Source organism: Corythoichthys intestinalis, chromosome 6 (assembly GCF_030265065.1).
Source record: "Corythoichthys intestinalis isolate RoL2023-P3 chromosome 6, ASM3026506v1, whole genome shotgun sequence".
Taxonomy (NCBI): domain Eukaryota; kingdom Metazoa; phylum Chordata; class Actinopteri; order Syngnathiformes; family Syngnathidae; genus Corythoichthys; species Corythoichthys intestinalis.
Genome location: NC_080400.1, coordinates 7,205,001 through 7,218,164, shown reverse-complemented (window position 1 = coordinate 7,218,164; position 13,164 = coordinate 7,205,001). Strand labels below are relative to the sequence as shown.

Genomic DNA, 13,164 nt, shown 5'->3' with positions numbered 1-13,164 from the left:
ATACTTTTAAACAACAGTGACAAATCAACTACTTGTCAACCATTACTATCATTTCTTTCCATGAAAAACAATAAAAAATATCTCCACAACAATCGCCACTGCAAGATAAACTGTTTATTTTCTGTGATGGAAAAAAACACTGAAAAAAGGCCAAGAAACCTCACTCAGTAAATGAAGTTGTGACTACTTTGTACACTACTTATAGTTATGCATCATTGAGAATCATGTTTCAGCGCCATTGACAGTGATAGACGTCCAATCGATTTTGACTGGAAGGGTTTGCAGTTATTATTTGCTACTTTGAAGCGCTAACTATAGTCATGCAGGATATCTAATTAGGTTTCCGCGCCACTGACGGCAATAAACGTCCAGTCCATTTTGACTATCGCCGTCAATGACAGCCAATGATTTGAAAAATGGTGTATGAAAACAGGCAATGTTGATCATGCTTCTCATTGTAATTGGAAAAAAGGGTGATATTGACACTTACTAGTAGGGGTGTAACGGTACACAAAAATCTCGGTTCCGTACGTACCTCGGTTTTGAGGTCACGGTTCGGTTCATTTTTGGTACATTAAGAAAACAAAATGCAAAATATAAATGTGCTAGTTGTTTATTACACACCTTTGTGCTTTCAACAATCGGAACAAAGCTAAAATTCTGCTCAAAAAGTAGCGGGTATGTAAAGATAATCCAACAACAATTTGCCTTTTAGACCCCGCGTATTGGTCAGTTTTCATTCTGAAAGAAAGTAGAAAAAAGAAGTCCTGTGCTGAAGAGAAAAGCAATCCCGATGACAAAGATTTTAACATGTATTTTACAAATGAAATGCCTCAATGCATCATTTTTTTTTCTTATGAACAGTTTTCAAAAGCTTTATTGGTGGATTTTCTCAAGTTAAAGCGCCACACAGAAATTAATAAATTTAATTGTGTAAGCAGGATCTGTGCATTATTTTTATTATTTAATTACAGGTGTTTTAGCTTATTTCAATTTATTTTATTCAAATGGGCTATTTATTTATTTTATTATGTGTTTATATTTTACAAATGTGATGTAGTATTCATTTATTTTGTATATTTTATGTTGTATAACTTTAGTTCCTAAGGGAATATTAGTTCCTACCTGTTTTGTTGTGATAGGAGGGTTTTGTATTGAACACGGGGCCGTGTTGGTTATTATTATAGCAGAGAAGACAGCAGTAAATCAACAAAGACGAGTCAACTGTGCCCCGATCTACCACTCAAGATATCTGATGGACTCAAAAAGTGGGTTACGATTGCACATTAGTTTGAAAATAGACCGGATCCGCCGTATTTTTATACAAGTGACTTCCGGTCTGCCCGATCCTAGCTAGTAGTATTGACGCAGGAGGGCCGCGTCAAATAATAAACTCTGCCGTTCTTTTCGCGTGCGTCGCGTTGAGCCGCTTCTGGGACGCGTCTAACACGCGGCCGCACTGCGACTGATGTGCATCGGCTGACTGACTTTAACGCCCGCTTTTCACTGCGTTTTTGCGGCGGCCACGTTGTCGCGCCGTTGACGTTTCTGGGTTATATACTGTCCTACCGTGTTGGTCCTCGTTATAGTAGAGAAGACAGAGTAAATATAATCTACAAAAAGAAACTGTAACCCGATCGACTCACAGCCTCGAAAAGTAAAGGTTACATTACGTCAGAAACTCGTTAGGTACACCTCCGTTCCGAACCGAGCACCCCGTACCGAAACGGTTCAATACAAATACGTGTACCGTTCCACCCTTAGGAAAAATCGTATCAATTCCCATACCTACTTATTACTGCACACGAGAAAGACTCACGAGGACCGGATTGATTTTTGACGAATGTTTTTCTTGCTAAAAAATGAGCGCGATTGGCATCGTTTTTCCAAAAATATCACTTTGAAACCCACTTTTCCGCATTCCAAATGTGGTTAGAATAGTATCACATAAAAGGACTCCCTTAGACCAAGAAAACAACACTGCGACCCCACTGTCACCTTGGTCAGCTGACGGCAATGGTGAAGGGTAAAATAGTCTCCATTGTTCACGCTCTTGACTTTACAGAGAAGGAATTCCAAATGAATGATGATTATGTCCACACGTCTGCTGATTGTGGATGTCCCATGACACCGATGATGCTTGTCCGCTCTGCAGAGGTGGCAGAAGTACCCACGTTTCCTACCTCTGCTAGCTTATTGGATACGGGTGGGAGTGACCCATGATTGTGTTATCTTGCGCCCTGCTCTTGTTTATACAGTGCAGCTAAGCCGGCTTCTTCCGATGTAAAGTCACTGTGGCAGCTGCGTCACGTTGACCATGATGGTCTCTGTATAAACATCAGGCATATATACGTGAAAAAAATGGCTGAAGAAGATTCAGAAACACTTTGGGATGCTTTTCACTCAGGCATGGGTATGATCTCCTAGAAAAGTTAGCTCACTGGCAGTTTGATAGCAGCAAAACACCACATATAAACAAATACCAGCTGTATTTATAGATTGTCTCATGCTACTATCGGCCTCCATAAATCCTATTATGTCAGCAGCGGTCGACTCGTGCCCGATGAAGCCCTCCTTACCCCAGGGAGGCGGCTTATCGGGAGCTTTATCGGGCCACTCAAGGAGCCACCGTTGTTGTGACATGGCTAAGATGGAAACGACTCACATCAGACGTGACCTCATCGTGATCAGATAATGCCGACGTGAGCGCGAGAGGCATTTAGTGGAGAACGGAGACAGCTGCAGGCGTGTACACATTGTCATATGGCCGACCCCCACTCTTAACCTCTCACTCCAATGTGGGTGGTCGTCTATGAGAAATTTGCATGTTTATAGCACTGAAAACGACTGGTTGTGCATCTCCGTATTCCTGCGGGGGGATGTAAAGTGGGCCAGATGTTTTAGGGGGATGCACCTGCTACTACTTGAAAAACAAGCTGGGGTTAAATTTAAAAAATTAACTTTTAACTCTTTATGGGGCAGGTATTTTACTCATTGGCTCTCATTGGCGGTGCTAGATGTCCTGGGCTGCCAGCACAGAAAAATGAGCACTTACTGCCAAGTCCTCCCAGTTTAAATGAATTGGACGTCTGTTGTTGTCAATTAGGCTCGAGTGTATGACGTGGCACTCGCGAGGTTTCCGCCGCTATCGCCATTTTGGAAGCGGGAAGTTCGGTGTCAGAACCCCGGGAAACATAAACAGTGAGGCATTTCAACACAGGTCGCTCTTTAAAAATGGTTGGAAATTATTGTGCGGTAAAGAATTGCAACAACCGATCGAATAGAAAGGAGAATGTACAGCTCGACGGAACCCCATTGAGTTTCTTCCGGATCCCTACATGGAGAAAAGGCGAGGGAAAGCTCATATCTGAACTTACCAAACGTCGAAGAATGGCATGGGTGGCCTCGATCAGAAGGAAGGGGATAACGTGTGATTCTCCAGTTACACACAGAGTTTGCTCTATGCACTTCCACTCCGGTAAGTTAATTTCGTTTGTTTACGCAAATTTCGGTAACTTTATGCCCTAAGTCGGCCTGTTGTTAGCTATAGCTACAGCTAAACAACTAGCATGCATACATGTGCAATGTCTCCATAAGACATAATTCCTGTCATTGCTAAATGAAAAAGCTGTAATATGTTGACGTGAGAGAGTGGCAAAGAATTTGTACACAGGCTACATTTTCTGCAACAAAAAATTTGTACATCCGTGGTCACAGACTAATGTAAACACACATTGCCTACCTTTGCTAGAAAGATGGTGTTGCGGTTTGCTATGGTCATAATGTGCAGGTCCTGCACCCATCCGCAGCAAAACTGTTCGTAGCTTTGTAGCGATTTGTAGTTTCAGAATTGCTGATGGGTGTAGTAACTTACACCAAACACTAAATACAGCATGATGTCCATTTCGCGTAGTGGCGGAAGCTTGTCGACAACTTTATTCCATTTGTGTTCGGCTTGCTCGTAAGGGTCAACATTGTTCACTTTCTTAAAATTGCTCACTTATCTCTCCTTCGCCGTGGTAACAAGTTTGTCTCTGTATCGAACTGGCAAGTTTTCTTTACTTTTTTCCATCTCTGGCACTCGTAGTTGAATTGTATTTGCCGTTAAGTTTAAATGTCCCGTGATGCAGACGTGCTTCCAAAATGGCTGCGTTGTCGCAAATCTCGCATGATCCCATGCTGCTGTGACGTAAACGCTCGAGCCTAATAGCAGGCAATAAGTGAAAAAGTATGATTTTAAAACCACAACTTTTGAGTTATTGGGGACCATACACAGAGTGATTTTTTTCCCTTTTTTTTTTTTTTTTTTAAATTAAAAATTTATTAATGTATAATTTTTATTTATTCATAACACGGATAAAAATAATTAATATACCATATTTTTTTTACTATAAGTCCCCGTTTTTTCATAGTTTGGCTGGGGGGTGCGACTTATACTCAGGAGCGACTTATGTGTGAAATTATTAACACATTATGATATCATTTTCAGGGTTTCCCCTACATATTATTTATTGTGGCGCACCGCCACACCAAAATAAAAGCCGCCACGCCGTGCAAAAGAGATGTTTAAAAAAAGTTTTAAAAAATTTAAGGCTGTTTAAAACTAGCGGCAGCCTAGTGTGAAGGGTTCAGCGGCAACCTATTCATTGTGTATTGTAATGTCCGTAGCTCTGCGAGGCCCCCTTAAAGGGATCCTCTATTTTTAAGACAAGTAATTCTTAAAAGATAAATGTTAGTATGAGTTATAATAACTTGATATTAAAACCCCTCTTAATGTTTTGTTTTAATAAAGTTTATAAAATTATTTTAAGTGATAGGTCGCCATTCTTGTTACGTCGCAGTGCGTGACGTCACCAGTCCCGTTGCCGAGATTCCAGCGTGTCACTCGTTAGCTTTCCCAACATGTCGTCTGTTCTACCCTTCCTATTTGAACCAGATCTGAAAAGTGAAGAGCAGGACAGCACTGTCGGTCGTTCACAAGACGAGCTTCAGGGAAAAATGCGTGCAGCAAATACCTGATAAGACAAAAGTTGGGCAAAACTGTTGATGCGAGAGAGTGCTGTTGGGAACTCCGGTTGGGAGCGAGAGTGTATGCTGTCGGGAACTCCGGTTTTATTAGCAGATATTCAAGGTAAGCATATTGCGTTTTCAAACTTATCCCAATATAATTATGTAGATTGTTAGCATCCATCGCTGTCGTGTGCTTTACATACAGTACAGGCCAAAGAGCACACCTTGTGTAACCCATGTCTTGTACATTGTAACGCGTGGTAGCTAGGATATGTGTATAAAAGTACCAAAAAGGGATTAAGCTTCCACTTATGCACATTTATTCACAAAAAATAATATTTCCACCTTGACCACTTTTCACTCGGGAGCTCAGCAGTCCGCAAACACGCGTTCCCTGACGAACTCTAACATTGTTGTAAGGTCCACGTCAGCGTCACTGTTGTCACTGTAGCATGCCATAGTGCTTTAATTATTTAGTATTATTTGGGGAAAACTCCCACGAAGAACAGTTTAGTTTAGTTTAGTTTAGTTTAGTTTAGTTTAGTTTAGTTTAGTTTAGTTTAGTTTAGTTTAGTTTAGTTTAGTTTAGTTTAGTTTAGTTTAGTTTAGTTTAGTTTAGTTTAGTTTAGTTTAGTCACACATCGTATCATGGTACACACATGAACATGGTCATATATACAAGCAATTCATCTGACAAGATGTATGAAAGGGACACTCCGAATAAGCTATTTAAAGCTTTTAGTAGGGGCCCAGTCAAACAACACACACATACACTCATTCATACACATACATGCAACTATGGGAAATTTCAAAATTCTGATTACATCGGATTTGACATGTGATAATCTCCCTCAAACTGGGGCTCCATGCAAGATCCCACCCCGTGGCATCAAAATGATAACAAAAACGGTGAGCAAAAATCCCAGAACCACACCTAATGAATGACCGACAGAGAGCTGGGACCACAGTAACAAAGGCAACTATCAGTAACACAATGCGCCGCCAGGGACTCAAATCCTCCACTGCAAGACGTGTCCCCCTGCTGAAGCCACTACACATCCAGGCCCGTCTGCGGTTAGCTAGAGAGCATTTGGATGATCCAGAAGAGGACTGGGAGAATGTGTTATGGTCAGATAAACCCAAAATACAACTTTTTGGTAGAAACACAGGTTCTCGTGTTTGGCGGCGAAAGAATACTGAATTGCATCCGAAGAACACCATACCCACTGTGAAGCATGGGGGTGGAAACATCATGCTTTGGGGCTGTTTTTCTGCAAAGGGACCAGGACGATTGATCTGTGTAAAGGAAAGAATGGATGGGGCTATGTATTGGGAGATTTTGAGTGAAAATCTCCTTCCATCAGCAAGGGCATTGAAGATGAGACGTGGCTGGGTCTTTCAGCATGACAATGATCCCAAACACACAGCCAGGGCAACAAAGGAGTGGCTTCGTAAGAAGCATTTCAAGGTCCTGGAGTGACCTAGCGAGTCTCCAGATCTCAACCCCATAGAAAATCTGTGGAGGGAGTTGAAAGTCCATGTTGCCCAACGACAGCCCCAAAACATCACTGCTCTAGAGGAGATCTGCATGGAGGAATGGGCCAAAATACCAGCAACAGTGTGTGAAAAGCTTGTGAAGAGTTACAGAAAACGTTTGGCCCCGGTTATTGCCAACAAAGGGTACATAACAAATTATTGAGATAAACTTCTGGTATTGATCAAATACTTATTTTCCACCATGATTTGAAAATAAATTCTTTAAAAATCAAACAATGTGATTTTCTGTTATTTTTTTCCATATTCTGTCTTTCATGGTTGAGGTTTACTCATGTTGACATTTACAGGCCTCTCTAATATTTTCAAGTGGGAGAACTTGCACAGTTAGTGGTTGACTAAATAGTTATTTGCCCCACTGTACATAATGTACCATCATGGTTAAATGTTTATTTTCCCTGCAGTGCATCCTATAGAGAGTGACGCACCACATGACTACTCTGTTGTACTTCATTACAATATAGATGAATTGGAAGAATGAGTCATTTTTATCCACCTACACAAATCATATTAAAAATATATATATATATTTCCCTCGCCCATCTTTTTCCATTCTCAAACATTTTTCAAAAAGTTCCAGGGAGCCACTAGGGTAGTGCTAAAGAGCCGCATTAAAGAGTCACTTGCTTTATAAAAGGGTTGGCCTTTAATAGTGCGCTAATTTAAATACAGTACAAAGAAGAAAAAGATAATTTGTTTTAATCAACATTAATTTATAAACATATTTATTTAAAAAAGTAGTAATATTACAAAAATACAATATTTAATAATAAATACATCAATAATGTAATAATAACTGGTAAAGTTAGGTTAGGTAAGTGCTAAAAATTGCACAACACAACAAAATTATAACCCCAAAAATGTAAATAGGTCAATGCACTCATTGACTCGCATTGACAAATGATCACTGCCAACCCCTCCCAGTTCGGACGTCTATCGCTGTCAAAGTCACTGAATACGTTAATTGTTCCGCCTAGTGGCTAATTGGGAGGATTGGGACGAATCCCAGTGGGCCGGCCGGACCGGGTTTTACACATTTTAATACTATTAAAGTTTTTTGTATGGTATTTATTCATGACAGTGAGTATTATTTACATGCCACTACCGCTTTCCCTGTGGGTCATATTTTAAAAAAAAAAGAATTATACATATATATATATATATATATATATATATATTTTTTTTTTTAGACATATCCTGACATGAACATTCCAAAAATAAAACATGCAGCTCCGCCCGCTAATCAGAGTCTGTATTGAGCCAAATTAGCTACTTGCTCGATGCTAGGATCATGGATAAAAACAGCAAGGGTGGAGCCGAAAATATTAGAATTTAAAAGAGAAAAGCACTCGTAAAAGTAGCTTAAAAATATGCAAAAATAGCATTATTTTTTAAGCAACGAGCTCGCGGCCTCAAACGACAGAGGATTACAACGCAAGGCAAGATGGCAAATAAAATGCAACTTGCATGGTGTGATACGACAACAACACGTACAGTATGTGTGGAAACTTTGGCTTGTAGCACCTCACAAGGGAGATGCAGCAGCAAACAACAATCGTGATGACTATGAGCACAACACACGTGCAGAGCAGGTAGGTAGGTTGCCATTTTCAGTGAGTGAATATTAGAATGAATATCATCAATTACGTGGCGTCTTTAAAATGCCATAAAATTGACTTGATTTGACCAGAATGCTTTGTTAAAAAAAAAAAAAAAAAAAGAAGGGGGGATTCTGTTACGTTTCTGACTTGGAAACTTTATGTCTGTAAGTATTTGACATCTATCTGTGTGTTTAAGGGGAAAAGCTATAAGAACGAAATTTGTTAACAAGTCGTGCTATATGGAAGCTCACCTATACATATAGCTTGTAGCTTAGGTAAGGTGAGGCGTCTACATGGTATTTGTATACCGGCGTGTATTGTGCAGTTGTGTTGAATGCATGCATGTTTCTTTGTTGCAGTTTCACAAACTTAAACAAATTACTTTATTTAAAACAAGAAACAAGACCAAGCCTTGTGTTTTATTGGGGGACATTCAATGTTAGCTAGCGCACAAAACAGTGCACAAGGAAATGCATTGTTTTGGGCCGTACACTTGGGATATGTTTTGTATTTTTAAGAGCTAAAAAGTAGCAAAATAATCCAAAAATACAATGGCATTTCCAAAAGAAAAAAAATGATTCACTTTTAATTAGGGGTGTGCCATCTTAGGCACCCCTCGATTCGATTCGATTACGATTCAGGGTGCTACGATCCAATTATTAAATGATGATCGCGGTATTGACGATGATCGCGGTTATTGCGATTCTCGCGATAATCACGATTAGCATCGTACATTACTACTTAATACAGTAGCCAAACAAATTTATGTCCATTATTTATTTAAAATATTCTAATGATTCAACAGGAACGATGGAAACATGCCCATACAACGAAAAGCTGCTTTTTAATTTATATATTTTTTACAAGAAAGTGCAAAAACATTAACCATTTTAAAGGGAGTACTTATTTCTCTCAACAATACAATAACATTCACACCAGTGGAATGAATTCCACATTTTCTGGAAACAAAGTGTCTTTAGAAATAAGACTTCTTTTAACCAATGTACTTTGTTTTCACAGAATTCTGTACAATTTCGCATGTTTGTAGTGTTACCGCTGTACTTAATCGTGGTTTTTGCACGTTCTGCATATGAAATACATGTCAGCTAATTAGCTTAGCGCTCGGCGCTAACGATTAACATCTCAAAAACAACAACAATAAAGGCTAAACAGTACAAGAGGGTTCATGTACTCACCTCTTTTAGATGAACACGGGTCTTAGCAACACACTCGGGACATTTTTCAATTGAAATGCCTTAAAACTACTGCTGGACATCTAAATAACAAGGAGCAACGAACTATCTCTCTTCCCCTCTTGCTCTAAAAAAATAACTTGCGCACAAAAGCGCGACCACCGGGTCTTCTGTACCTGCCGCTCTCATACACAAATTTATTCTCCAGTCTTTTAAAAAGGAGTAAGTCTCTCTCAGTAACCAGCAGCATCCATCATAACTAGAGCTGGGAATCTTTGGGCACCTAACGATTCGATTACGATTACGATTCATATGCTCCGATTCGATTCTAAAACGATTATTGATGCACCCCCCTCCTTTGTTTGTTTGTTTGTTTTTTTTTTTTAATGTTTTGTACATTAGTTCCAAAATTGTTCAAAAATTCTCTAAGGCTAAACCAAACTACTATTTCAGTATCAAGTTAACATATAGCAGTAAACAAATATACAAAAATAACAGTAAATAAAAAAACTCAAGTCCCCATTCTGTATCAGCAGCTTTAAACTACATTCAATTAATTTAATGTTGTGAATCAACCGTTAAAGTTGTTAAAATTGCTCCCGTTAATCCATAATTTCCCTTTTGTCTACTTTCGACATGTGAAAGTTTTAAAACTATTTTAAAGATAGATTCAAGTCAATATTTTACCGATTTAGGAGTATTTTAGATAAATAGTTAATTAGGTTTGCTTGGAAGGTTCGCTACAACAGCCTTGCAAGGAAGTGTACTGCTTTAAGATGGTGGCCGTTTACTACGTCCGCATCTAGCTTTTTGTAGATGTGCTGGTAACGCTACCGCTAACGTAGTGCATCTAGTCCTATATAAATGATATCTACCGTAACATTATGTGGATGACGTACTTTTGTAGCAGCTTTTTAGCAGCGGTCAGGTATGTTGTTGTGTTTTTTTTATCTCGTGGCATGAGTTGAGCTAGAGCCGTGAGTTGAGCATTGGCATTACCCGAGGGGCCGGGTAATGAGAAGCATGATGTTTAGCTACTCTCGCTCCGTTGCTCATTGACCGCGCGGCGCGCTGTGTGTTGTACATCCGCTTTACTTGGCATATTTCAATAATCGGAATTTGGATGTTTGTGAATCGTTCTCGAATCTTCCACGGCCGAATCGCGAATAATCTAAGGATCGGAAATTTTGCACACCTCTAATCATAACGTGCGCGCGCCTGTTAACGGTGCCCAGCGGCAGATGTGTCTCGAATTTCGTTCTGCTACTAGCGGCTTCCATAAAATTATAAGGGGAAAAACATTGTTTTTGAACCTTTATGAATCGTAATCAAATCGTCACGTGTCAAATCGCGATGCATGTAATAATCGATTTTTTGGAACTCCTCTTCTTTTAATCCTCTGCAAGAATCCAAGAAAAAGTGGAAGAGGAAATACAGTACTGTAACATATTTGGAACTTTACAAATATTTTTTTTTCGGTATCGGATCGGGACTCTTTATCGGCAGATTCTCAAAATCACGTGACTCGGTGCGAAAACATGCGATTGGGACATCCCTATTTTAAATAATACAAAGATGGCCGACCTGAGGCGTTAAATTCACGGGCTGAAAATTAGTCCCACTCAGGCTCTGGTTCCGCCTGTTGAAGTAATTTTGGGACTAATTAAGTCAGTACTTCTCAAATAGTGGGGCGGGCCCCCGTAGGGGGGCACAGAGCAATGCCAGGGGTGGCGCATGTGACCTCGGGGAACATACTTTTTTGCCATACTAGAATAATGTATCATTTTCAAAGTATGCGCAGTATTTTTGAACAAAACAAGACCACACAGCAAAGAGCACTGGAGATATGACGAGCTAAGACGAGGAAATATGACTAAGCCTATGTAGCATTTGGCTTTGACTTTTAATACAGTGGGAGACGAGAAAAGACCAGTCTGTGTCTAAAAATGTTCGCAACGGACAGCAGGAAGCCACATCAAATAAGATGTCACTTATAAACATTAGATCCCACTGACATTGATAAGCCACTTGATTTTTTTCAGCCAAGACGTGCCGAATATTGCCAACAATCATCCCGCTTTGTTTCGCAGTGTTACATCAGTAAACCAGCGAGCACTCTTAGCATCATATAAGGTGGCATACCAAGTTGCTCAGTGCAAAATAAAAACTGTCCCACTGTCCAATGACACTGTTGTTTTTGTTTACTTTTTGTTTTTATGGTTAAATTATTTGAATTTATTAATATTTATTGATTGATTTTATTTAAATTTATTTTTCACTATTAGATGGTCAAAAAATGTACCTTGAATGTATTTTTACAGATTGGATGTGATTTTTTTGTTTTTTTAATTCAGGCAAAGTCGATGCACTTTGTCTTTTCTATACTTTATTGTAAGTTGAGCTATATATTTTTTCTTTAATATTAAAAAGTACACAATATTATGCAGAGGTATACTTATATTAATAATTAATAGGCAAATGATAGAAATTACAGAGGCAGCAGAGAGTTGTGGGGGGGGGCATTTAAGTCTTCCTGGGGGGGGGGGGGGCGCTAACAGATAATAATTGAGAAGCACTGAATTAAGAGAAATTGATTAGTTTCTGCATTTTTTCAGAATCAACAGACAGTTCAATAGTCGTTCATTCCCAGCGGCAGGAATTTACTAGTAGTATTAGCAGCAGCAGCAGCAGCAGCAGCAGCAGCAGCTGAGTGCTGTTTCTAATATTCTGGAAACAGTAGGGGGCAAAAAAGGAGGTAGGAATACTAGTAAAGTAAATGTGTCATTGTTGTGGAAATAAACAGCACTGTCTGTACTGAAATGGACTCATCAAAGTTCCCATCCTTAGGCAATGGAAATGCATTTCATTGTTTGTCACGACACGTCACTGGCATAGATAGACAAAGATACATTCAATTAAGTGTTGTAATTTCCCATAGTGCACCTGATGCCATGACACTGGTTGGAAATCACTGTTGCATCGCATGCAGCATCAACCAACCCTTTACTAGATTAAATTAATGTTTGTTATTTTTTTTAATAATAGGTTAAAAATCTACACTCCTCCAACATTGGTGTTAAATTCAATACTCGTGGTCGTGTCAAACATTTCTTAGTGCAAGTCAGTGTACCTAATTAAGTGACGGCTGATTGTCTAAACTAGTAATATCCACTCACGTATCTCCGCAGTTTCCTCTCCGGCGGCGACTTCCTCAGCCAACCCTGGAGGATGATCTCTCCGCCGCTCATCTCGCCGGCAAGTCCGTCTCTCGGTGCCCAACAGGCGTCTACACGCACAGGACGTCCCCGAGCGTGCGGTTCTCCCCCATCCGAGCCGAGACTGAACGAGGCCAAACAAGACGACCAAGATAGGGGGAAGTGTCTGGCGGTGCCGGTGGAGAGACGTTATCGGGCGAGCCTGAGCTGCTCCTCCGCGGAGAAACTCGAATGATGCGGGGCAGCGTCACGGGGCGTCTGCGGCTTGTTTTCCCAACTCGACACCACGCCCACGGCCGGCTCGCGATAGGGATGAGCGCCCGTGGAGCAGCGGGTAGCTACAACAACAATTAAAAATCGGTATTTAGACTTCAATTGAGATTTACATGTTGAACTTGCGCTAATAATAAATACAACACTTCCGCAAACGCGACAAATACGTGTTGTAAATGGAGAGGCGTCAAAGAACCAATGTCCCGTAGTTGGACGCGGAAACGGCACCATCTTGTGGCGTAATTAAGTAATTACAAGCATTCTATCGCTGTGAATCCCCTTGGATTTACAGAATCATCATCATTAAAAGGAAAACAC

The 13,164-nt window shown here is 40.1% G+C and overlaps 2 protein-coding genes across 2 annotated transcripts in view; both read right to left on the bottom strand.

Annotated features, from left to right (window-relative positions):
* The window catches only part of LOC130917314 (GRB2-associated-binding protein 2-like), a 141,514-nt gene extending 128,838 nt beyond the window's left edge, over positions 1-12,676 (bottom strand). The window contains exon 1 of the mRNA XM_057838581.1: positions 12,535-12,676. Coding sequence (XP_057694564.1) covers positions 12,535-12,606 — 72 coding nt within the window. The 5' untranslated portion in view covers positions 12,607-12,676. The remainder of the gene's footprint in view (positions 1-12,534) is intronic.
* An 87-nt stretch (positions 12,677-12,763) lies between these two features.
* Positions 12,764-13,164, bottom strand: part of LOC130917315 (probable asparagine--tRNA ligase, mitochondrial) — a 28,296-nt gene continuing 27,895 nt past the window's right edge. Inside the window, exon 14 of the mRNA XM_057838583.1 lies at positions 12,764-12,911. Within this exon, the coding sequence (XP_057694566.1) occupies positions 12,821-12,911 (91 nt within the window). The 3' untranslated portion in view covers positions 12,764-12,820. The remainder of the gene's footprint in view (positions 12,912-13,164) is intronic.